This window comes from Triturus cristatus, chromosome 1_2 (genome assembly GCF_964204655.1).
Source record: "Triturus cristatus chromosome 1_2, aTriCri1.1, whole genome shotgun sequence".
NCBI lineage: Eukaryota > Metazoa > Chordata > Amphibia > Caudata > Salamandridae > Triturus > Triturus cristatus.
In genome coordinates, this window is record NC_140580.1 from 454,786,996 (window position 1) to 454,813,918 (window position 26,923).

The following is a 26,923-nucleotide window of genomic DNA, read 5'->3' on the forward strand; positions in this document are numbered from 1 at the left end:
TTATGTCCTATGGGCAAGATGGCCTTTCAACAGTGAAAAACGAAATGGAGTGTATTTCACTGTCAGGACATGGTACACACCTCAGTACATGTCCTACCTTTCACATACACTGCACCCTGACCAGGGGGGTACTTTGGGCCTACCATAGGGGTGTCTGATGTGCATAGAAAGCGAAGGGTAAGGTCTGGCAAGGGGTTGCACTTGTCAGAACAACATGGCAGTTTAACAAACTGCGTGCAAGCACTACAGTGGCATTCCTGAGTTCTCTCTTTAAGGCTAGTTGTGTGGGTGGCACAAGTAGTGCTGCAGGCCCACTAGTAGCATTTGCATTACCAGCCCTGGCACACAAAGTGCACTTTTTTAGGGACTTTACTAGTAAGGGAAACATACAAATCATGGACAACCAATTAGACTTTACACTGAGAGCACTTGCACTTTGACACTGATCAGCAGTGGCAAAGTGCCCAAAGCATCTAAGTTGGCAACACCATGTCAGAAAAAAAAGTCTAGGGGGAAAGCAAAAAGTTTATGGAACTTTAGCCAAAAAAGGCCAAGTCCAACAGTTTGCATGTATAAAAAACACTGGTCTCTGCAGACAAGTGTAAGAGGGTGGCCTGTTTCATGAAAAGAGACCCATATGGACTCTGTTTATGTACCGACCTCTGACCATGGTCTCCGTGGGCATAGAGAGTTGTCCGAGTGACACAATACACTGAAAATAAAGTAGCAGGAGCTATCGTGAAGTCAGGCTGACTGGTGACGCACCTGAAGCGGATCGATGAGCAGGTTAGCCCTGGTCTTCCCTTGGTTCTCAGAGCAGTTTTTAGCTGAATATCTTCTATGTCCCACTTTTTGGATTTTGGCTTTTGGTGCACATTTAGCACCACTACCATGGGTCCAAGACTGGAGAGGTACCACCTGGGGGAGTGGGGGGCGGTTAGGGCACATTCAGGCTGGATCCAGGTGCAGGTTCAAGACAGTGGGCGCCGGGTATGTAGCTGTGGCTCTCAACAGTAGGCCAGCAAACTAGCTCTTGGTGTCATTCTGGGTGTCCTGGGTTCAGGTGAAAAATCAGGGCTCAAGCAGCAGGGTAAGCCTCCGAGGGTTTAAGGCCAGGTCCAGGCAGTAAAGCGGTCCTACTAGGTGCTGCCAAGCAGTCTTGTGGAGTAGATAGCAGGCCACAGCTGCAGGCAGTCCTGTGAAAGTCTTTCTGCAGGTTCAGACATTAAACTGAAGAGTGGGTCTGAGGGCTCTATTTTTATACCTGGTACCTTCTTTTATGTGAAAGAAGTTTCTAGGGGTTTCTCTTTGAAGTGCTTGAAATGTCCCAACTCTCCTGCCCTGGCTCTAAGCTGGTTGATGAAACAATGCAGTGGTGACGAGCCCTTTGTGTGTTGCAGGATAAAGCCTATTCAGTTGCAAGTGGGCCTGCTCCCAGCTCCGCCTCCCCATCCTTCCAGGAAAATTGCCTATTCTGGCACACCTAATCCCTTTATTGTGTGGCTGTCTGTGAGGAATTCACAAAGTTCTAACTGCTAACTGCAACCAGTCATGTGACCCAGGAAAGGCTGCAGACACCAAATGGTAGAGGGCAGGAAAATGCTAACTTTCTAAAAGCACGGGGAATGCCTAGCTGACAGTGAAGTTGCGGTTCATATTGGATATAGAATATGGATGTGCTCAGACTTAAAAACAGGATGCAATGGTTACGGAAATAGACGCCTGCCTCTGAGCAACCCAGGAACGTTTGAAAGAAAGTCCCCCCCGGCATAAACTACGAAGCGCACCACAGTAATTTCCGTTGAGAGGTTCTGGTTACAACGCAATAGGAGTCAGAGCAGCAGCTCTGTCCGAGAATCAGGCAATCAGAAATCGCTGACTATTAACATGAAGCCCTGATGAGAGTCCCGGTACAAGAGGACTGGGTCTTGAAACGCGTCGGCACTTTTTTTCAACACAGAGGAATTTGAATAAACTTGTTGTGAAGTGAGGGATTTGTATTGAATTGTATGCCCCACGCACACTCTCTAAACATTTTCCTGTGTTTGGCACATGTTTGGCCCCAAAAACAAGACAGCGATAAGAGTATTCTAGTTTCTGATGTTATGATGCAAAAGTCCAATGTTGTTGTATAAATGTGTTTGTATATTAGTATTTCATGCACTGTCTATTGTGAATTGTCATAAGTGTTTTTCATGTTTTGTATGTTAATTTGAAAAATGTGTGTCTCTTCAAAATCTTTTTGGTAAATATAAACAATTGCAAAGAAAGGAATGGTTTAATAAAAATTCCATTCAAACAGAAAAGACTGTGGTCTGTTTCTTGGTCAAAAATAATAAGAGCATAACGTCAAACGGAGCCAGGTTCTCCTTTTTGTATTCAATTTAGTATGGCCCTACCTGGTTCTGGTCCTTTGGGCCTATCCCCCCCAGTTTGTGTAACTTTATAAAAGCGGCATTTTCAAAATTGTAATTTAAAATTCAACTTTACCATTAAATAGAAATGTTAATTACAATTTCATAAATACCAAATGTGAAATGCTTATCTGTCCCCAATCAAAGGTTAGCACTTATTAAATGTAATAAGGAAACAAAATGTAATCCTATGGGAGAGGTAAGCCTCACATTAGTAAAAAAACAAATCTTTGAGGTTTTCACTAACAGGACATGTAAAACTTAATGGTACATGCCAAACATTTTAAGTACAATGCACCCTTCCCTATGGGCTATCTAGGGTCTACCTTAGGGGTGACTTATATGTAATAAAAGGGGAGTTTAAGGCTTGGCAAGGGGATTATATTGCAAAGTTGAATTGGCTGTTTTAAACTGCGTTCAGGCTGCAATGGCAGGCCTGGGACATGTTTTAGGGGGCTACTTAAGTGGATGGCACAACAAGTGCTGCATGCCCACTAGATGCATTAAATTTACAGGCCCTGGGTATATAGTATACCCTTGTACAATGGACTTATAAGTAAATGAATGTTGCCAATCTGGTGTAAGCCAATTTTACTATGTTTAGGGGGTGAGAACAAGAATATTAGCACCTGCTAGCAGTGGTACACAGAGACCTAAGGCAAACACTAATGCATTTAAGCAAACAATGGAGAGAAATGGCCAAAACTTTTGGGGGAAGAACATCCTAAGGCTGCTAGGGCTAATATGCTTGAATTAGAGGGAGACAATATACCATGCTAACTCCAATCTCACAAACATTAGGAAAAATGCTAAATCGAGAAAGTATGATTTCCTAGTCTAACACAAGTCTCACATACATTTTGAAAAGTGCAACAATGGCCATAAAGGGGAGATAAACTTTAGGGGCTGACTTACTATTTGGCAGACAGATTGTTTTTATCAGGGCAACAGAGTAAACTGCTCTGTACCCATATGACAAATTTAGAACCCCGAATTTGGGTATGCCCCCTTACTACGGTTTTATCTTCCAAGGCGAATGGGGTGTTTTTAATTTTTTACTGCCCCTTACTGCCATGGTTTTCTTGGTGATGACGGTTATAAAAAACATTTATATGTTCACTCAGCTCGATTGGGCGGCCGGACATATAGCTTTTTCTCCGACAGCCCTATGGAGTAAGGACAGTTGAAGAAATAACTATAGAAGTTGGCCACGGGTGGGATGGAGTAGTCTTTGTCTTTGCCAAGCTATGGTGCCCCACATATAAATTTGGCAGGCGGTCCATTATATTGCCCGTAAGACTACTTTGCCGCTGCTGTGACAGAGTATGCTTATCGCCAATGTTGGACTTGGCCCTTTTGGCAGGTTCACCCCTAAACTTTTTGCCTTTTAATGTGACCTAATATTAGTTGTTTTTGGCCTCTGCGCACTTTAGCACTGTGGCCCAGTGTAAAGTGCGTGCGCACTCTGAGTGCGTGTGGTGAGATTGGCCTGCCCTCCCATAGGAATGCATGGGGGATATGTGTGTCCATGGTAATTCCTGGTGTGAGAGGAGTGCAGGGTTGAGTTTAGTATGTGCGAACTCGTGAGAATAAATGCTGCGCAATGGTGTGCGCAGATTTATTGTGACTGGTGGAGATGTGCCACTTCAAGAAGTTGGTATTTCTGTGTGCTATTTTTCCTGCCTGCCTGCCTGATGTGGAGTGCATGTCTGGCTTTTGATTGACAGGCGCTGGATGGTGTGGGGAATTCCAGGAGCCAGGGTGAGTCAGCCCTGTGGTGAATAGAGAGATCTGCATCTAGATGGGAGGGAGGAGTTGCACCTGGGACCTGAATAGGGCTGTGCCTTCCCTTCACAATGCTGGCTCTGCCCCCTGTGGTGCGTCTGAGCACCTAGCCCCCACCTGACAAAGTGCTCCAAAGCTCCCCCAAACCAGCTGTATCTGGTTTCTCCCCCAGCCCTGAGCTGTGTCACAAAAGAAAGGGGTGTATAAAAGAAGGGGCTGTGACCCCATGAAATTGTTCTGTTGTGCTTGTTCTTCCTTTGGGAGGACACTCTGCCAGGAGGAACCGCTGCAGGACCCAGCTGCTGTTTCCTGGGGGTCCCTGCGTGCTGGCCTGCTTGGCTGCGCTTTGCTGGGGTCTCCCCAGCACCAAAGATCCTCTTATTTTGCCTTTCTAAGGACTTTGTGGAACCTAGCGCCTGGGTGCGCTTTTGTGCAGACTTTGAGGAGCAGCGCTTCTGTTTTCACTGCAGCACGGAGCTGTGAGCATTTTGTGAAGGGGATTCACCTGCATCTGGTGATTGCTTTAACGCAGGTGCCCACCCCGCTCTGTATTTTTCATCTTCAGAGGGAGCCTACCCCTCATTGCCCACTTTACTTCATCTTTACCTGCGGGTGCCCACCCCGCGTATTGACCTGTTTTAAACCGAAGCTGGAGCCCACCCCGCCGGTTCTGGCCTCCGCGGGAGGCCGCCGCCACAAGAGATGGCCGCGGCGACCCGGAAGTCCACAGAGCGGCCTTGCTGTGGGCGGGGCGCTCCAAGAACCAGGAAGCGGACGGGAGCCTACCCCGCACTCCTGTGCCCAGAGGAAAAGCCGGAAGCCGACGTGAGCCCACCCCGCGCTCCGGTGCCCAGAGGAAAAGCCGGAAGCCGACAGGAGCCCACCCTGCACTCCGGTGCACAAAGGAGAAGTGGGTGGAAGAAGTCAGTGCGGTGCCGGAGAAGAAGAAGCCCGGCTGAAGTAGGGCCTCTCTGCTGCAGCGGGGCTCCCGTGCTGCTGAACAGAGAGCCCCGTGCAGCCTCCGCCGACCGGAACCTCGCGGGCTCCGTGTGAAGTCCCGGTCCCAGGAGAGGGACCGGGCGAAGAAGCAACGTCGGCTGAAGTAGCTTGCGACGTCCCCAATCAGCCCGGTGAGTGGGACTCGTTTGCAAAGGGGTTGAGGGTGTGTGTTGGGACACATTCCCGGGGCCCGCCCCCCTCCTACCAGTACTTACTTCTTTGGGGGCACAGCTGCTGAGCCGACTCGCAGAAGGGCGAGCTACTCCACCGTTGGATTGTGATATTTTTGTTCAAAGAGCCCCAGAGTGGGGCCCCCACCTACCTGTGCCCGTTCTTTCCGTTCTTGTGGGGGCATAATTGTTTTAGAGCCTGTGTGCCTCAACGGGAGGGCATCAAGGTGCCCATGCCCCAATTCTCCCAGCTGCCCCGCTTGCAGAGGGCAGCTGCACCAAGAGTGCAAGTGTTATTGTTCAAGAGCCCCAGAGCAGGGCTCAGGCCATGTTCCCCGCTGCCCCGCCTGATAGAGGGCAGCGGCCACGATTGGCGCAGGTGTGATTTAGGAGTCCCTGAGAGGGACAGAGTTGGCACAGGGAGAACCAGTGCCCACATTTTGGCCTTCACAGCTGCCCAGCAATTAGTGGGCAGCTGCAACGTTTAGGCATATTCATTGCCCACTTTGTGGTCGCTGCTCGTGCAGTCAGCCCTGACATTTGCAGGACATAGGGCCTTTTTGAGCCTCTGAGAGAGGCCAGTTGGCCTGGGGCCAGGTTCAGTGTGTTGTGCCCCCGATTGGGGCACACTGTTTTTATGCTAATCTGTTACCTAAGGTGGTTATGGTTACGCTGGGGGATGCCTAATGTGATGCTATGGTGCTTATGCATAATGTATTTATGCCCCTGAGGTTTATGCAGGATATGTTTTATACCTAATGCTAATGAAATAATGCTGAGGTCAATATTATACCAGTAGTTACTGGTTGTGTTTTATATTTGCATCTACTGACCTGTTCTGATGGTTCTGACCAGGGCCCAATTGGCCTGGTCCTGTATATAATTCCCCTGTGAATATTGCCTAGTGCCAGTTGGCACAGTGTATATTATGTGATTATGTTTCTAATGTATTTATGACAATACAAAGGCTATTTTTTATATAACCTTGTGTGGAGTTCCTTCTGTGGTGCGCCTAGGGTGTTGCTGCTGTGTGGGTGTGTGTTGCGCAAACGCTTTACACATTGCCTCCGGGATAAGCCTGACTGCTCGTGCCAAGCTACCAAGGGGGTGAGCAGGGGTTATCTTTGGCGTGTAACTTCCTTGCTATGACTAGAGTGGTGGTCTCTGCCTGGCTTTGGCGCAAGCCTTAGCCAACCAGAAATCCCATTTCTAACAGCCAATATATAAATCAGGATGTTAATATTCTACCTCAAGTCACACAAATTTTGAGAAAAGTGCATACCTGGCGGGGATACTTACTATTCTACCTCTAGCCATATAAACATGGGCTTTAAGCCATTGTTCTAACATATATATAAAATTATGATTCACATATAAGACTGTTTTAATTATAAAAGCCTAAATATTTTTTAAATTAATGTAAACAAACCATAAACTCTTCTATATCAAAACCGCATCACATAATATCTTTATAAATGTTTCTAAAAACTAAATTCGACCTCCAGAAAAGCTGTCATTAAAAATAAAGCTTTTAAAATAAGAAAATACATCATAAAAACCCACAAAATTTTAATTACAAAAATGTGGCTGAAATAACATACCAAGGACCAGATGTACGACCGGTTTTTTCAGTGGCAAAGGGGGATTCTGCCCATTTGCGACCGCAAAAAAGGTCTGCCCAATGTACTAACCCTATTTTACGAGTCACTCACCTATTAGCAAATCGAAAAATATGGTTAGCAATTCGCTATTAGGAAGGGGTGTGCCAAGGAATCCCTTCCTTATAGCGAGTGCAAATGTCATGTACCATTGTTTTGCGACCGCATTTGAGGTCGCGAAACACTCACAGTTTACCACTCTTTTCAAAAGGGTGGTAAACCATTTTCAAATGGGAAGGGGTCCCCAGGGGAACCCTTCCCCTTTTTGAATGGGTATGAAAATATTTTTTAAGAGCAAGTAGTGGTCCCAGGGAAAAGTTTCATTTTTTTTTTTTTTTTAAATGCTGCCCGTTTTCCTTTAAGAAAAACAGGCTGCATTTACCAAAATAACTGCTTTATTCAGAAAGCAGTCACAGACATGGTGGTCTGCTGACCCCAGCAAGCCACCATCCCTATGAGTGCAAGCCATTTCCAATGGGGTTGCAAATTGCGACAGCCTCATGAATATTAATGAGGCATGCCGTTTGCAACCCCATTGGGAATCACAAACAGTGTCTGAGACATTCACTTTTGTGAGTCGCAAATTGCGAGTCGCAATTTGATGCAATTTGCGACTCGCAAAAATGATTGGTTGTACATCTGGCCCACAGCCACAAAGCCCACAATAAACCCTTTAACCAATCAAATAAACATAATACTAAAATTATACATTTCAAAATTCTAAATGCAACATTTCATAAATCATAAAGGATTTGTTTAAGTTATAGAATTTTAATTTATTTTGACAATATTGTGGTATCATACAGATAGAGACTTCTACCATTGTATAATCTGTGCAAAAAGATGGTTAGAATGAAGAGCTAGTATAACATGAATGTGTGGCTTGAGGACATATAATCCTACCAGTTTTTAAATGTATTTAGGGGGCTTTCGACTTTTTTTTATTAGGTTACCAGTTATGGAAATCTGTTGATTTCTAAGACAAAACCTTTATAAGTGCAGAGAGCATGAGCACGAAAGGCTGAAGATCAACATTATTGTGCTTAATGCATTTGATACTCACATTATTACTGACATAGGGACTATGTATGTTCATATTCAGTATTTATTTATTTCTCTATTTTCTCTGACCACCTTTTGCATAGGAAATCCTTGAAGATGGAGAAAGTTCAAAAGTAAAAGAAGTTTTAAATGATGAATGGCACAAATCGATTAAAGTAAGTGTATATTAATCATATGCATTATTCCACAACTCTTGCCGAACTTTCAAAAGTTTACAAACTTTACGTTACCAATGCCAGTAGCCAAAACGTGGTATGATAACATACTGTTTGAGATGCAAACTCAATGGAAAAAAATTATAGGCACAAGATAGATATACGAGATGGAAAGTACAGACACAGGCTAGGAGAAATTAGATGAGAAAGTAAGATGGGAATAAATTTGACAGCCACATTATTGGTTCACCAGGAAAAATGAGGGATCTGAAAGGGAAAACAAATAGGTGTAGATATGGAAATGTAATTTGAAGGACAAATAGTAATGGGAAATAAGAATATTTTAGTGTTGGAGCATCGGCAGAGGAAGTGTGAGGGCAACCATTATTGTCCACAGAAGAAATGAGGACAAATGCTATTAAAGGCTGGAGACAGAAAAGTGCAATGTGATAAGTAGATGACAAACCAAGGGGCATATCGACAAGCAGGCGATAAAACATTATCGCCGCTTTTGCGGCCGTTTTCGGCCGAAAAGCGGCGATAATTTTATCGCCCAATCAGCAAGGTCACGCTAACGCGTGAAACCTTGCTTTAGCGTCAGGATTCCTAACGCCCAGCTTTGCATCTCTAATGAGATGCAAAGTGGGCGTTCCTGACCTGGCATGACAGGAGAAATGCCGCTAAGCGACATTTCTCCTATCAACAAGCCCCACGCTATGAAGCATAGCGTCAAGAAAGTAGCGATAACCCCTGTTATCGCTACTTTCCTTACGCCTGCTTCAGGACTGACTTAGCCATGATATCCTATGGAAGGTGGATATCATGGCTAAGTTTGTGAGTCCCTATCAACTAGCTAACGTGAGATTATCGCTGGGTTTCCAGCGATAATCTCACGTTAGCCAGTTAGCGCTAGGATTTTTATCGCTGATGAGATAAGTGTTGTTAATAGCACGCTATCTCAGCGATAAAAATGGGCGCTAGCCGGCGATAATTATCCGAGCGCTAAGTGCGCTCAGCGATAATTATCGCCGGCTGTTGTTGATATGCCCCTAAAACAGTAAAGACAAGAAGATTGTGACATTCCATGACAGACACGAGAATAGAGAATCATAGAATAATCAAACAGGACTAGGAGAGAGTCATGATAATTCTGATGAGTAAAAAAAGAATGCGGCGCAGATGAAGAGCAATTTCGGTAGAATTTCAACAGTGATAACAAAACTAAAATCGGTGCAATATAGAGAGAAAGAGGAAGTCCATGAGCTAGATGGAGTGCCCACAGCCTGTTTCATGAGTTTAGAGAGGCAATGGATAAAGGAGACATGGCAGTAGCAGCACCCATGTAAAAGTGTTCTGTAAAAGGCAAAGTGAAGGGTAGCAAAACAAATAGTTAAAATAACAAGGTTATACATCAAGGTGAAATTTTATAAAAATGGGTATTGTAAAAATATTATCAGTAAATGTAAATAGGTTGCAGTTGTGAATGTCACACTTTTCTGTCACTATTTGGAGAATATAGTGCAGCAATACTTTGCAAGAGAAAACACTTGGGGTCCTGTAAGAAACTGGGTCATTGTTTGAGAGGAGTGCAAACCCCAATCTAATAATTACCACCGTCCCTTTAAGCATGACAAATAGTCACTAAATAAAGGCTGGGCTTTAACCTGTAATAGCTACCAAAAAACAGTCAGGCTTAACTTAGAGGCAATATGTAAAGTATTTATGCAGTACTCAAAAAGTAATAAAGTGTGAGTAGCAGGTTAGGCATCATGGTCATTTACTACAGTAGCACAAAAATTCCATCATTGCTGGAGGTTTCCATTGGCAGTCATTGCAAATGGTGACCCTGGGTGTAAAGAGAAGGTCCCACTGGAGCGTCGCATTGGCAGTTGTTGCAGACAGTCTCTTTGAGGTCGGCATCTTCATCTTTTCTTCAGGAGGAGTATGCCTGGGAACCAGCCAACGGCCCAGGACCTAGTGGATCAGGAGTCACTCCATCAGAGGTCAGCAGCAGGACTCAGAAATGTTCAGGCAGATCCAGTTGGTGTTGGGCAACTGGGCAGTTGCAGGAAAGCCTCTGGAAAACTGTTCGTCCCTGTAGCTCAAAAAGGAGTTCATCCAACTGAATCCTTAGAATAACTTCTGTCGAGCCTGGGATAAAGACAAGTAGTTCCAATCTTCTTTCTTCAGACAGCAGGGTACTCCCTCTGAATCATCCACAGGTCCAAGTGTACTGATGACAGGTTCAGAAGGTGCCACTTTTATACCTGGGCCCAGACTTTGTGTGAGGAATTCCTTTAAGTGTTATAAGTTAACAAAGTGTTAGTCTATGGGAGAGATAGCCTTACAGCAATAAAAAAAACGTAAGGCGTTTTTCACTGTCAGGGCATGTAGAACCCAGATGTCCTACTTTTTAAATACCATGTACCCTGCCTTATGAATCTTTAGGGCCTACTTTAGAAGTGACTTATTAATATTAAACAAGGAGGTTTAGGCCAGGCAAACGATTTACTCTGTCAGGGCGAAATAGCAGTTTAATACTGCACTGCAGACTGCAGTGGCAGGCATGAGACATTTTTCAAAAAGCTACTTTAGTGGATAGCACAATGAGTGCTGCTACCCACTAACAGTATTTACTTTGCAGGTCCTGGGTACATATAATACCATATTCTAGAGACTTACAAGTAAATTGAAAGTATCAATCAGGTGTAAGCCAGTTTTAACATGTTTAAAAGAGAAAGCACAAGCACGCTACCACTTGTTAGCAGGGAAAAGAGCACTGTTCTAAAAGCCAACATAATGGGTTCAGCAAAGGAAAGCAAAGAAAGGCAAAAATCTGGGTTGACCCTAGCAGAGAGGATTCTGCAGGGTCAACATTCACAAACTGCATTTTGTAGCTCATTTAGTAATATAATACGACTGCTAACATACTACATAATGCTATTCACAAAACTCATAAGGTGGTCTTTGTCTCTACCTCGCCTATCTTTTCTAGAGATCACCGCACATGTTTGCCTATGTTTTACTGGTAACAGGAAGGAGTAGCTGAAAAATGGGGAATATTTCAACCAATGGCGCTGTGAGAATTTTACATCTAATTCTACTCCGATGTTGAGAAATTCGTAGGCGGATCTTTTGTGTCGTCTGGCCAATGTAAATTTTACTACACGGACAGAAGATCGCATACACGACATTTAAAGAGTTACAATTAGTGAACATTTTCAATTCATTTCTGATATTGCCAAAGACAAAAACTTTACACTCAATGGTCAATGCACATACTACAACCCAATGTCTGTTTGTTGCTTGTAAATTATTGCTTTTTCATGCTATTCCATGCATTCGTTGTTCGTGCATTCCTCCTTGGTATATGATGACGTACGGAATTGCTATTGTTCAGACTTTTTTTAAATCTTGTCCTTTTTATTCGTGTCCTTCTAGATTAACTATTGCTCTAATTGATATCCTCTCTCTCTTTCTTTCCCTCCCCTCTCTCCTTCAAGGCTATTCAGGTTATATTGTACAAGCATAATTATTGTTGTCCTGATGATGATCCTACTATTCCTTTTATAGGATCGAAACGCCGTCGACACTTGTAAACACCCTATATGTTTTTAGAGATACTAAGTGTGATTCATAAGGGTGCTCCATGAATTGTTTGTTGGTCCATTTCCTAACTTTGTTATTTGCAACAAACACCTCTTTTGCCTGAACCTTTGTTTCTTTGTTCTTTGTTTAGCTATATGTAATGGACACAGGCTTGTGTCCCACTTTGTGAATCCTTTTGATATTTTTGTTCTATTATCATATTAGTAAAATTCATGACCACTGTCCGGCTGGTCAAGTCTCTAAAAATAAGTACTGATTGGGTCCTTATTTATTGCTGTTTCCATTTATTCCTTCCTAGGGACTATTGTTGCTAGTTTGGTTGCTGCATTTCATTGGTTGGAAAGTCTCTTATCAATGATAAGTGGCAGATGACTAACACACTTTCCACATATACCATTCTGACATGTATGCCTGCACTTTCCAGTGCAGGAAACTATAGTGTCCCCGGGGATTGGGTCCCTGGGACACTGCAGGTATACCGGGCCCCTGGAGATGGGGTTTCTGGAGTCAATCAATGGCTCAAACATTCCACACAGTATCAAACATACCATGCAGATGAAAGTGTGACAAAAGTTTGATTTTCAAAATATGAGCATATTTTTGTTACTCAAATTAACTGCTATTTTTGGTTGGATGAGTTGTTGGTATTGAGTTGGTGGGTTGAAGTGGTAGAGGTGGTGAAGGTGTTTGTGGCAGAGGAGCGAGGACAACAGATGTTGCGTTACTCCCTGTGGGACTTGGCCCTCCCTCCAGGGTCACCCTCAAATGTTTTGCCTGCACCCCTTCTATTTCTGAACTCATTTTGTTTTGTCTAAGGATTTTTGCACTTTACTACTGCTAACCAGTGCTAAAGTGCTTGTGCTCTCCCCTTAAAAGTTGGTAAAAATGGCCAACACCTGTTTCGCACATTTAAAGTGTTTGTAATTCCCTAGTAAATTGGGACTGAATGTATTCAGGGCCTGTAAATTAAATGCTACTGGTGGGCTGCAGCACTCATTGTGCAACCACTAAAGTTGCTCTATAAAACATGTCTCTGACCTGCCATTACAGCCTGTGATGCAGTTTCAAACTGCTGATTTGACCTGGCAACATAAACCTCTTGCCAGGCCTAAACCTTAATTTTTAATGCATAAACGTCTTCCCTAAGGTAGGCCTTAAAAAGCCTATAGGTCAGGGTGCATTGTATTTAAAAAATAGAGCATTTGTTTATAAGTTTGACATGTCCTGGTAGTGAAACACTCCCAAATTTGAGTTTCACTACCATAAAGCCTATCTATCGCATTGGATAACTTATTGTTACATTGTTACATTATTACATTTAATGAGTGCTAACGTTTGATTCGGACCAGGTAGAAATGCCATGTTTAGACTCAAATGAATAATAACTTAAAATCCTCATTAATGGCAAAGTTGGTATTTAAGTCACAAATCTGAAAATGCCACGTTTAGAAAGTTGGCAATTTCTTGCCCTAATCATTATGTGCCTCTGCTAGTGTCCTGGGTCACATGTCTGTAAATGGCTCTGCTGTTTGGCTTTGTGTATTTGTCCTAGACAGTGAGACTATAGGGAATTGGGGGTTCGCAGGAAGGGCTACTCTGCTGTGGGCAGAGCTGTTCTTTGGCCCACCAACATTTCGAAGGACATACTCCAGCACACACAGAAAGGAACCTGACACTAGCCTTTTGTCACCCCAGATGACTTGGAACCTTGGCAGGGAAAGGAAATACATTTTCAGACACAGATGTGGGGATATTCAAGAAGATTCCCCTCACTTCAAAGGCTGACACCATATATAAATAGTGGACCACTTTTCAGTATACTGCGTGACCTATGGAAGACCATAGAGGGACTGCCTTGTACTCCAGAGGACTGCCCTGCCGTTGAGGCATGCCTTGTACCTTAGAGGACTGCCCTGTTGCTACCAGAGGCCTGCCCTGCTGCTTTAGGCCTGCATTGTTCTTTAGAGGACTGTCCTGCTGTTTAAAGCCTTCTTGCTGCTTAAAGAAGTGAGGCCCACCTCCTCCCCAGGAGAGCCAGAGGGATTTCAAGGACTAGTTGGTTTGCCTCGTGTGTGAGCTACAGGGACATAACAAGGACCGGTGACCTCGAACACTGCACCTGAACTCTCCTGGAGTGAGTCCGAACCCCCAAGTGGTGCCCCAAGGTCTTGGTGCTTGGAAGTGGTGTTTGAGGTCCTGCTCCTACCTAACCCTAAAAGTTGGGACTTTTGAAAAATAAGGACCGACAGAAGACTAGAACCTACCTGCCAGCTGATCCACCCAATGTGCATCACTGACTGGTCTGACCCACTACGTTCTTCGTTGAGTCCACTTCGTCTATGGCTTGCAGCTTCATCCCGGTGGAGGCTTTCAACTTTCAAAAAGTTATCTAAGTTTGAAGCTAAAAATCTTCACTTGGCCTCAACAGCAACATTTTGCCCATTGATGACAACAACCTCTTCAGCCTGGAAATCCGGCCTTTTCCATTCTGATCTATTTTCTGCTATTGGCGTCAACTTCATTGAGATCTCGTCCAGTGCTCCCCGGTGACCACGACTACTCCTTGGACACAGGTTGCTGCCTTGACCTGCCAAATTCTCCCTTTTCCTGGACTTTTTCTCTGAATTTCTTCCAAGTCCAAAGGTGAGCTGAGACAGATCCTAATCCACCTTGTGTATCTGAACCACCCTCCATCACAATGCTATTTTTAACTAAAGACTAACAATTCCTAACTGCGGTTCTATAGATTGGAGTTAATTTGTTTTTGTGTCATTTTATTCATTAAAACTTACTTCTAAATTGGTTTGGTAATTATATTTTGTTTTTACTTAACTACTGTCTGTATGTTGCATAAATATTTAGGACTGTTCCTCTAAGTCAGAGGTCTTCAAACGTGTTTACTCTAAGCCATCCAAATCACATGTTTTGTAGTCAGTGCCCCCTTCCAAACTTTTATGGTAAGAACTGAGGGAGGGGCAAGGCTGAGCACAAGGGGCAGGACTTACAGGATCATTTCAGGGAGGCAGTTTCTGTGGAATATAATCCACTGTAAATGTGAGACTTATAAGAGAGCAAATTCATCAAACAAAAACATAAATTGACCAAAAACAACTCTGCCCCCCATACTGGGGTGTTGTAAGCTCGTAGAACTCCTTTGCCCTAATGCAACTCCTGCAGTAATGAAAACTGTGACACTGAAGAAATCTCTTCTGCCTCATTCACCCCCTTCCCCAACATACCTGATCATTCCAATCTTGAAACAGACTTGCAGTGCCTTTTAAAAAAATGTTTTATATAGCCCAAACTAAGCTCAAGGGTATTGGAGCACTTTATATGAGCACCAGCTACATTTCCCAAGGTCAGATGTTTTTTAAGGCTCAAGGAAAGCTATTTGCCCAGATTCTCAGGATGTTGTGTCAGTGCTGGGACTGGAACCTAGTTCCCCAATTCCAAAGTCATCAGCTCTAGCCATTAGGCCACATCTCTTACCTTTCAGAAAACAAAAATAACTCCATTGTGTTTTCCTCCTTTTTGATACAGTGGGCCCATTGGACCCCAGTGCTGCTGCACATGCTTCACTGATGATAGCTACTGCCTTGCCAATTGGGATGTCTCTTCTGTTAAAAACATAGGCTCCCACCTTGCTCTATCGCCCTCACTGCCATCTCACTGATTTCCAAATTAATGTGTTTCCTCTGATTCAATTTTCCCTGCCCCCCGAACATTACTCAGAGGCCCAAAGCAACATTAGCAGAGCATGGGAAACACTGGGCCCTAATGAAAATTAGGAAGAATAGTAAAACAGAAACTTGGAAGTCAAATAGTAAAATACACACTTGGAGGTCCACAGTGACAAATTTATATTCTTCTGGAGAGGTAATGTGAGGATGTTACCAGGTGAGCTCTGTGGCGTGTCCTTTTAATGAACATTTAGAAGAATGTGTTGCAGTGCAGTATGTTTGCTTATTAATAAAATATATATTCACATACTTTTTATGTAAATGAAGACAGTTGGAAATGTGCCAAATAAAGAAAATTGCGCTTCCATGCCATCTTTAGTTACAAGTATTTGAAGATACATTCTCACGCTCCTGTGAATGCAGCCACGGCCACTAGAGGGACGCGCCCCACAGTTTGAAGAACTTTGCTCTAAGTTAATCCTGACTGCTTTTGTGCCAAGCTACTAGAAGGTTAAGCACAGGTTGATTTAATGACTTTTGTAGTTCACCCTGACAAGTATTGTATGTGTTGCTTGAGTAGAGTTTTCACCCCTTCAATCATTAACCCAATTTCGTACACTCATTTGTTGAGGTGCCTCTGCATAATCTTCTGCTTACGTTAGCTATGAAGATTAACATTGATATTTTTTGCCTGTTGCCTCTATTATCTTCATGATCAAGGCATGATGTCTTGCACTCTGTTCCCTAAATGTTTGAGGATGTTCTTGGTTCATCTTTGCCTTATTTTGGTGATATTTGCAACATTATCCATGGCACTGGTCTGCCTGGCAATCATCTGAGTGAATTTTTTTAAGGGAGGCAGTTATGGAAAGTAGCTCCCATTGCATGAATATCCTTACACACATTAGACTTCTTTGGTAAAACTGAGCCTTCCAGTTGTCATTATTAGACCATGCCAACCCCACCCCCACACACAAGTGTGGGCCTTGACTTGACAAGCAGGTTATCCAGTGTTGAAAGGGGTGCCATTTGGACAGTTGTAGAGCAGAGACTGATAAATGGGGGACACCTGCTCATCTAATGGCCGGGTACTAGCAATTCTACGAAGTGGTTTAGGTGGAACACTGCTATAGAGCTATAAAGTGGCATTTTTGAAGATCTGTGTGGGGACAACGTTCTCTCTTTGCCCTCCTCCTCCTCCTCCTTGGCCGACTCCTCCCTCCTCCTCTTCTTGTTGAGTAGTCTTGGCTGCTGATATTGTTGTTTGGGAGAGGATTAGACTATTTTCTCAGATTGCCCTCCATCTTCTGCTTGCAGATGGTTCAGCATTATCATATTTTGCAATCTCCCCAGTACCTGGTAAACAATTTCACCAGCTAAATTGCATCAAATACCGGTGTGTGTCTAAATTTCAACACAGTACTTTCATAAACATTGCTGTGCAAATAAATACTAAAGTTACTACCATATTTTCATAAAGAGGCATGAAATTAAGGTATGATTCATAGATGGAATTATTACCTCTCAACAATGTGAACTCACCAGCTGCAGCCACAGACATTCAATTTAATTTTTTGAGCTCCCCAGTGAGATTAGCTGCTGAACCTGTGTGCTTGTAGTTTGTGTTTCCAGTATATCAACAGATCCATCAGCTATAGAGATATACATTCTGTTCCGTGGATAATGTCAAATTATGAATTTTATCATAACCAAAAATGCTGACATCAGAGAGACATACAAGAAAGGAAAGCGAACATCACCATTAAAAATACTTATACAAGTTAATATACTTAGGAAAAGTAGGTCGCACACCGCTCGTCACACCAGCAAGTTGCCCCAAAGGACTGTGGGAAATGTAGTGGCGACGGCGGGTACGCCTATGCCACAAAATGTAAATAGAACAGTATGTGTATGCGTTAGCCATCCCTGGACACGTGTTTCGAGGTAGTTGCCTCTCGTCAGCAGGGAGCAGGTCAATGTAAAGGGGTGCCGCGTGGACTGCCAAATGTAATTAAAAGCAGGTCAAGTACCTCTCCTGGCGCGCAGGTGCAGACTCAAGGCTCGTCAGCCCGTTAGCTTAAGGAAGCCGTTTAAATTGAGGAAAAGTAGGTCGCACACCGCTCGTCACACCAGCAAGTTGCCCCAAAGGACTGTGGGAAATGTAGTGGCGACGGCGGGTACGCCTATGCCACAAAATGTAAATAGAATATACTTACAAAATAAAGATGAAAGACTTATAGTAAAGCCTAATTAAGAGATGCAAAAGTTAACATCATGGGTTCCCAGACTTACCTGACCGATGGATGGTGGAAGACTTGATAGCTGTTGCCAGGATGGCCCAGTTGTCATCAGTACTGATATCATCAAGGTAAATACCAGGGACTGTTGTATAACAGAAGTTGACAGAAGAGAGATACATACATAGGGGGAGTAAGTCATCATACCCCAATATTGGCAAGTCTAATGCACTTTTATGAGAAAATATGTAATACGTAAAACAAAGCATTACATAGAGAGCATGGTGTCAATAGAGATGTGTAGCAAAATACATACAACTACCCTATTAGTAATACCTAAAAAGGAAACATCCAAAGGCAAATGAGAAGAATTTAAACAATACCAGCCTCTACCGTCTGTCTGCTTTGCCTCAGTCCAGGCTTTGATGCACTACTAGCAGCAGGAGTCAACATTGTGGCAGGTAGTAGTCTTGGCTGCTGATATTGTTGTTTGGGAGAGGATTAGACTATTTTCTCAGATTGCCCTCCATCTTCTGCTTGCAGATGGTTCATCATCCCACTTATTTTTCATATCCCCCAAGGTGAGGGTCTCTTCCAACAACCCACAGGGCATTGACAAATTCTATCTCATCTTGCCATACAGCTGTCTTCTGGTATCCACTGAGGGTGGGTAAAGGCAGCCCATGTAGATTTTGTAGTATTTTACCACAGGTTTAACTATGAGGACTGTGGCCCCATCAGTGAAATTTCTCTTGCTCTTCAGAGCCTTAGTCTTTATCTTTCCGACAGAATGTTGTATCTGCAGGATCTGTAGGCTGAAGAGGAATAAGAAGATCCAATGCTATGGGAAAATGTCATTGAATGGGAATTGGGGTTAGGTGTGTAGGATTGGTTTCATGTGTTTCGGCCTCAGTTGCGATCTCATTCCCTAATGAGGAGGTCTTCTGCCCAAAGTATGGATGTCCTACAAAGTGTGCTGAACATGAAATAGAGGCTTGTACAATTTTACTCATAAATGATGTTTTTTCTTACTCTATCCTGTAAACTAAGGGGGTGGAGACATGTAAGTCCACACTTAGTAGTAAATTTACACTTGGAAATGGTGAATAGCACCAATCAGTAAATTTAATAAAAAGTGTAAGAGTAAACGTACATGTGCAGGTTCACTTATGTGTAAGTTTACTTTGTGAATAAGCTCCTTCATGTTATCCACACGATGGTTTATATAAGCATGCATCTGGCTGCAAGACTTGTGCTTTTCTGTTGTCTCAACACGGGTCTGCTGGCTTGCTTGTATTATAAGATGAAATAAGTGACTTGCTATGAGAAAATTCTCTCAAAAGTGATTCAGCAGGTGGACACTTGTGCACAGCACACTTCAAAACAAAGAGTACAGGCTAGTGAGCTTCTATGGTCCTGTTGCAGAAAGGCCATTCCTTTAGAAAAATTGAAGCTAGAATTAGTAGTATTTCCACTTTCTGTAATAATGGTTGATGCCTTTAAACAGGAATTCCCACCCTTGGATTGATTTACTATACTAGCCTTAAATAATTATTCAAGTAAAAGGAATGTAAATATATAGGGCTCAATTCACAAAAGTGCCCTTGGTGAATACCAAAAGTTGAACTTTACGACTTTCAGTGTCCGCAAAGGGCATTTACGAGTAGTAAATGCCCTTCGTGAATACCGAAAGTCGTAAAGTTAGACTTTCATCTCATTTTACCTTTGTGAATAGGGACCACGGTGTCTAGGAAAGTGGCTCCAGCATTAGAAACATACAACATCAAAGCCTTAGGAAGAGTTTTATATGGAGCAGAAGTGTGGGGTAGTGGGAACACTGTTGCCCCTTACTGTCACCGAACATCGCTTTATAAGTTCCCTATTTAATCTACCAGCCAGCACTCCCCTGACCCCAATTTTCCTTTATCTGGCCCGCAAGCTGGACTATAAGCTTTTACTGTTCTGGCATCGCCTATGGATAGTTGAGGAGCTCACCCCCTATCGAGTGGCGATTAGGGATCTTCTGATACAGCCCAAGGTAATTACAATATCCTGGTTTAGTACTCTAAGTGAACTGTTGAAGAAATTGGGGATGGAGGTTTATTTGTCAAGATAGGAGGAGCTGTGTTCAATTCTGAATAGTGAGGTTAAAACCCTCGATTGGGAGTCTACCCTGGTGAACGATTTACAAATTCTGTGGTTTTCTCTGAATCAGGAGTTTATGAATTTTAAATCCCTCCCGCTGTTTGAGGAAACAATCGATGAAATTGTTCCCACTTCCAATTCAGATATAAGACCCTTCCCATTAAATTGTTCTGTAGTAAGCGGTGAACGAATGAAATCCCTCATGATAAATGTCCAGTTTGTAAAGGAAGCCCTGAATCCCTAGTCCATCTATTATTTTTCTGCACACAGAACAAGAACCTGGGGGCAAGTGGGTAACCCCTTTGCTTAGGCTTATCAGTCCTGGCCACTATATCAACGTGCTCAGAATTCTTTCTACAGACACCCGTAGAGTAATAGTTTTTGGTTTAGCAAAATTTCGGTTAGCTCTATGTATCAAACGCTCAAATTGCTTTGTAGAATAATTTTTTATTGTATTTTAACGGTATATATGGAAGAGATGTATTTTTATATGACTCTTTTTCTTTTATGATATTTTTAACTGTTTTCTCTATGTACTTTTTAAGATCTTTGTGATCGAAATAAAGTTATAATGATGATGGTCACAAGATGGGACCTGAAACATAATGGATTCTGCAGGTTCTCAATATTTATGCCTCAATACTTTATCCTAGATATTTTGACATAAAGTCTTGCCCATATATTGTAAGACAGGTAGCAGAAATTTTGGGAACGAGTGATTAAGAGGGTGATCCTTCGACCCCTCTATGTGTTCCAAATGCCCTTGTGGGCTATTAGACCCTTCGAAAATATAGAGAAGGATATGTTGGTGACACTACATAAGGAGGGTACTTGTTATGTGATGGAGGATTTGTCTCCAAACGGGGCATTCCTTAATTTGAGGACACGCAGGAATGCTTTAGGATCCAAACTGGACATTTACTGCAATACATTATGGCAAGGATAGCTAGAGAGTTTCCCAGGGACCTTGGAGTGTAAGTGAGTAATAGAGATACCCTTAAGTATAAGACAAAGGGAAAATTGGGTACTCAGCCTGCAGAGGACACTCCATTATCAAAAAAGAGGGCAGTGGACTGTGATGCCCTGATGACAAGTGAAAGACGGGAAAGCTGCATGCAAAACCATAATAGGAGCATCAGGCAATGCTAGTTTAAAGATAACAACATCCAATTATATTACCTGAGTGTATCTAACGCCACCAAGCTAGGCCAGCAGAGTGCTCTAATACAAGGCACCTGAAACAGATTTTGTGTTCTCGAAAGAGTAGGTGCTGATTACAGATAATAGCAAAACTACACTGACTGGATGGTGGTGTAGAGACCACACAGTTCATACACCTATGCTTCTTGAGAATGACACCTAAAAGGAAAAAAGAGAACATTGGATGAACATCTGCAGCTTTAGAACTACTCCTGGCAAAGCAACGGATAGCAGAGCAATTAGTTCAGACCACAACCACCCATGAAAGACATGGAAGAGTGGATGCGGCTCAGGAAAAGCACCCAAAAAACATCAAACAGGATGGCGGAATGGAGGACAATGCTTCGGGGTGCTGGATCCACTGGAAAAGAGGCCACCCTGAACACAATGGGGTATATTCTCAAGATCGTGTGATAACCATCGCAAAAGTTACTTAACGCAACCTACAACATTGCAGTTAATCGCGGTAATTTTACGCCGTGTTAACCAGGTATCACAACAGGGCGGTACCATGCGATAGTCACCAGATAACGCGTCAACTGTCTGCGATAAAATCAATGCCATGCCGCAAAAATGCGAAACGCAAACGCAAAAAAAGCTGCGATGAGGCCAATCGTGATACAAAAATCAGCGAAAACCAGCTACAGCCCTACAATTCACTCACGTCAGGCGGGAGCAATCACCATAAAAGTAGAAAAAAAACTGACAAGCAAATTACAAACAACATCCAAGCACAATGGATGTTGCCGGAGCAAGTACGGAGGAGAACCAGAACCCCACAAGCCCCCCAGAGGACCTGCCTGGGACCTTGGGGTCAGGGAAGGGCAAGGAGAAGAAGAGTAGGAAGAAGCGCTTCAGTCCACAGGAAAACAGGATCCTGATAACGGGGGTGGTCGAACACCATCAACAACTGTTCGTCACCTCCACTGTGTCATTGGCAACTAAAAATGGACTATGCAGTCCATCGTGGACAAGGTGAATGCAGTCAGAGTGCTGAAGAGGACAATGAAAGAGGTCAAGAGGCGCTGGAATGATGTCAAGCGCAAAACAAAGCTGAAACTCGCCAACAACCAGAAGGCAGCAATGCAGACTGGAGGTGGGAGTCCTGCGCCATAGGAGGAACTGGATGATGTGGAGGCAATGGTGTCCACAGTCATCAGTGGGGAGATGGTGGCTAGAGTCGGGGACCGGACACTGCTCAACAGGACCGGACACAACAGCAACAGGGTGAGTAACGACCAGGGACTTGGGGGACGGGGGAGATGGGCACAATGGCACACATGCACAATTGAGCTGAGTACATCTGTGGACAAACCGTGCCCCAGACCCCAACTCCCACCAACAATGTACCCAAGTATGCTACATGTGAGCACTGTACAAGCACAGAAGTCAAAGGCACACCGCATGAGAGGGATAAGGGACAGCAAAACAGAGCAGCAGGGGTCACCCCCCCCAATGCAGCACACACACATAACATGCAGAGCACATCAACACTGACAACAAAGTGGCAAAAACCCCAACACGTCCACACCAGAATACAGGACACAACTGGTGCCAACTGGGTGTAGACACTGGCCAATCACAAGTGGCATTGCAGGTAAATCTGAGTTTATATTGTACAAGTACAACCACACATCCGTGATGTTGTCGAAATGTCCACTGTCCGGCAGCAAATTGGCAGCCCCTCCGAAACAGCCACGATGTACACAGTCATGCAGTCTGTATGTAAACATGTATAATGCAACAACACACATGTGAACACATTGTTAAACTGCATCTCCCCTTCACATTGCAGAGGGAGAATCAACACCTCCTGCAGAGCAGCCCAACCTCTCTTCTCAGATGACGAAGAGGACCACCACATCTTCGACTCCGATGCCCTCCAGGAGTTCATTAACAGTCTCCGCAGCCCACCTCCAGGAGCAGGGCAGCCTAGCTGCAACGTGGACACCCCACCCCCTGCACAGACCACACAGCAGGCAGCACCCACCACCGTGGCTGCCTACCAGGACCCCCACAAAGAACACAAGGCCTTCCAACGCCGTGTGTTGGGATGCCAGGAGCAGCTGGCTGAACAGGTGCGGGTGGGCTTCGACCGCATGGCAGACAAACTAGATGCCATACGTGGGTGTCTAAGTCCCATCATGGACCACTCACAGTCCCTAACGGACACCCACAGTCCACTCTATGCCCTCCAACGAACTATGGCTGACATCACCAGAGTCCTGACTGTGCGACAAGAACGAGCCCGTCCGGGAGTTGAGACTCATGCGGAGGCTCATGGAGACCATGGAGTGGGCCAATGCAGAAAGAGCGGCTGCCACGGCTGCACACCAGCGAGAGGTAGCTGGGTTACACAATATCCTCAAAACCATCCTCATGGCATTGCTGCCACAAGGCCTGGCGCTGATGCATGCTGCTGCTATCACTACATCCACATCTACAGCCCTGAAGTGTCAGTGCCACACAGTGCTGGAGAAAGGCCAGCACCACCCACACGTGAGGCACATGAAACAGCAGAGGACGAAGATGCAGATGAAACCGCCTTACTGGTACAGAGAAAACTGTAGCATTCATCTCCGCCATATGGCCGACGGTTTCAGCTTGGTTCTGCCCTCTGCATCATCACCTTCCACTGTCCACCGATACACTCTGCGACACTCACCATGGACCTCGCAATGGACTGCCATATTCTGTTTGATCGCCAATGACACAGCTATCAGCCTGTGGACTGAACTCTTCCTCTTCCGTTGGACGAGTCATTCCCTGAATGACTCTGGCTGGCCCTCCACGGGCCAACATTTGAAAGTGGAGTTGCATGGCACTGTACTGCTCCAGATGCAAAACTCCACTGAATGTGCATTAAACATTCCGAATCCCACAGATGTGTTGTCTCTATGGTCTTTCAGGTGTGGTGGTATGGATGAATGTAGGGTCAGTGAATTCCTCTTACGTCCATGTGGCTCATGTCGTTGAACTTGGGTCACAGGGTGCACATTGCCGATTGTCATCCGGGTGGTGCAGATGAGGCAAGAGCGACACATGATTTGTTACTCCCTTGTCTAGCCCCGTACGGAACCACGCCCAGAGCCTGGGGTCATTGTTCGAACCCTTCCGCTGGACTAGCATATGCCAGGCCAGCCCACTATGCTTACGCTCCAGGGGTTGACAACACTGCCACATGTGCCAGGACTCCTCTGTAGTGATCTGCTGCTCACAGGTCTAGTTGTCAGTATGTCACAGCCACTCCCTCACGGCTGGTGTAAACCCACACCACACCCATTCAGCACACGCGTCACAGCACATGTGACCCTGCCAATAAAAAAGGGCCGGGCGCACGTGCACAACGCCATTTCCAACCTCTTTCGGGGTGTATCCGTGTGGTGTGCATGTAGGTATGGGGGCCCATGGGCCTGCGTCATCACATTCCGCAGGCCCGGAGGGGACATGATGGCGTCCACACCACGATACCCAATCATAGAGGGTGCATGACTGTGGGGGCACAGATTTGGTGGCACCGGATACACTGCGGCCAGCACAGGCACACCGCCACGGGACGGTGACTTTCGGTGCACTGAGGTAGTGGCACCTTAAGTGTTGAGCAGGTGTGCAGCCTGCGATGATGCACCGTTCCGGTGGCCCAGGCGGCTCAGATTTTGTGTGCCCAGCTGGACTGCAGTGCAGGCCTGAGCCAGCGGGAACTGCGGGCCTACCGCCACATGGCGTCGCCTCCTGGATCACAGAGTTAGTGGTACCTATGAGGCTGAGTGGGTGTGCAGCCTGCGATGAGGCTGGGTGCACTGGTATGTCCCTGCCATGGAGTAATCAAGACTCAGCACCAAATGTGAGACCTGGTGGCCTGCATGATGTGGAGGGTGCCATGTCCACGGGTGCTGGGCTTGTGGCTCGCAGCAGGCACGTGGTGTGCCCTCTTTTCTACACGTTGGTGGCGGAAGGTGATCAGTGAGGCCTGAGTGCGCAGGGGCGGGCATGCACCCCTGGGCAGCGGGAGGGGCTGGGGTGCAGCTGCCTGGGTGCGCAGGGGCTGGCATGCACTGCTGGGTGGCGGGAGGGGCTGGGGTGCAGCTGCCTGGGTGCGCAGGGGCAGACAGGCGATGGTGTCGTGTGCAATTTTATGTACTTTGCCATTCAGGTATCTGGACTCTGTTTCAGATGACGGGTCTGTCTCAGATGTGGGACCTGGTGAACTGCACTACATACCGGCACGTGGTTGAAGACACACAGGTAGCAGCAGGTGAGCAGTGTAGCCTGGGTGCGCAGCGTCGGCACTCTCTCTCCCTGTCCCTTTCTTCTTTTCTCTATCTCTCTCTCCTCCTCTCTGTCTGTCTATCTCTCTCTCTCCCTCTCTGTCCGTCTATCTCTCTTTCTCCCTCTCTGTCCGTCTATCTCTCTCTCCCTCTCTTTCTCTCTCTCTCCTTCGCTCTCAGATTGTCCCGAGGGGAGCCGCCAAGTGCCTTCATTTCTTTTCTGTGTTTATTTTAATCCATTTTCATTTGTTGCTTCGAAGGTGAATGTGTGATGCTCATCATTGTGACGACACATGCATGTCACCAAATGTGATTACGCGACATCATGCGGGTTAATTGGTATATGATTCCGTGTAGTTGATGTGGCATGTCTTTAGCCGGGGGGCGGGGGGGTGCCGGGGAGGGGGTCCTGGGTGTGATGGCAGTGGGTGTTGTGGCCCTCTTGGGTGTAAGGCACGCATGTTCAGTGGCTCCATAGCATCTGTTGTTCTTCGGGTGTGGCTTTGGGCTGGGCTCTCTTTTGTGGTGCAGGTTGTAGTCCGACTTTGCACCAGGTTGAAGCAGGTGTTAGTTTCCTGGTGCTAACGCGCCTTATCGCATGTTTTGTGATCTTATTGCAGATTAGGCTGGTCGTTGGGAATGTTGCGGAGTGGTGTTGTCGCGGCTTTTTGCTCGGGAACGCCTACTCTGCATCTCATTAGCGATAGTTGCCTGGTTAATCCTTAGCGATGTGTTTTGCGGATGCCATTGCCGGAAAACTGGTGATATTGGCTGTTTGCACCAGCTTGTGAATGGGGCGGTAAATTTATCACGGCTTTGGCTGGGTTAAAGTGCTGTTAACTCGGTGATTGCGTCTTGAGAATATGGCCCAATGTGTTGGGAGCGACTAGAGCTGACTGAGGGCAGAGACAGTGGGAGGGAACAGACAGTGTTAAGAGAGGAAGCAAGGGTAGGAACGGATGGATAACCAGGCTTTTACAAGCAGGCACCCTTACGTCAAATAAGGAAAGCTGTCACATTAAGTAGGAAGGTGTCACATTAAGTAGGAAGAAAGCAGACATTGGTACAGCGAACAGCAGACAGAAATAAGCAAGAATTAAACATTTTGCGGAAACAAACTCAGAATTTTCTTTCTGTCTGTCAGGTGTGTAAGACAACTGTTACATTGAATACTCTGTGTCTTTGTAGTTTATGCTGTATTGCAAAAATCAATAAAGATATTGCACACACAAAAATCAAGCTTTACATTTACAGCAACTTCTGACGCTTTGCTCGCTTGACCTGAGTGAGGAGATGTGTGCACAGAGTGATGAATGAAGCCAGCGAGAAGAAATATGTTGTGACCTTTTACTGCGGTTGAAGTCTGTGCTCTTTATGCCATAGCATTGATAGGAATCTTTCACCCATGCCCTGCTACAGGGAAGAGGGAGGAACACGACCCAAGTTTAAAGCAGTACTAAAGCAATATTGAAACACAGAGAAAAGTGATTCATTACGTTATTCCAGAGCGTATTTTAAAAAATAGATATGTTTTGCATTTC

General features: G+C 45.0%; 1 protein-coding gene across 1 annotated transcript in view; it reads left to right on the forward strand.

The window, feature by feature from the left end:
* The window catches only part of DNTT (DNA nucleotidylexotransferase), a 1,058,258-nt gene that overhangs the window by 415,127 nt on the left and 616,208 nt on the right, over window positions 1-26,923 (forward strand). Inside the window, exon 5 of the mRNA XM_085614981.1 lies at window positions 8,172-8,243. Within this exon, the coding sequence (XP_085471107.1) occupies window positions 8,172-8,243 (72 nt within the window). The remainder of the gene's footprint in view (window positions 1-8,171; window positions 8,244-26,923) is intronic.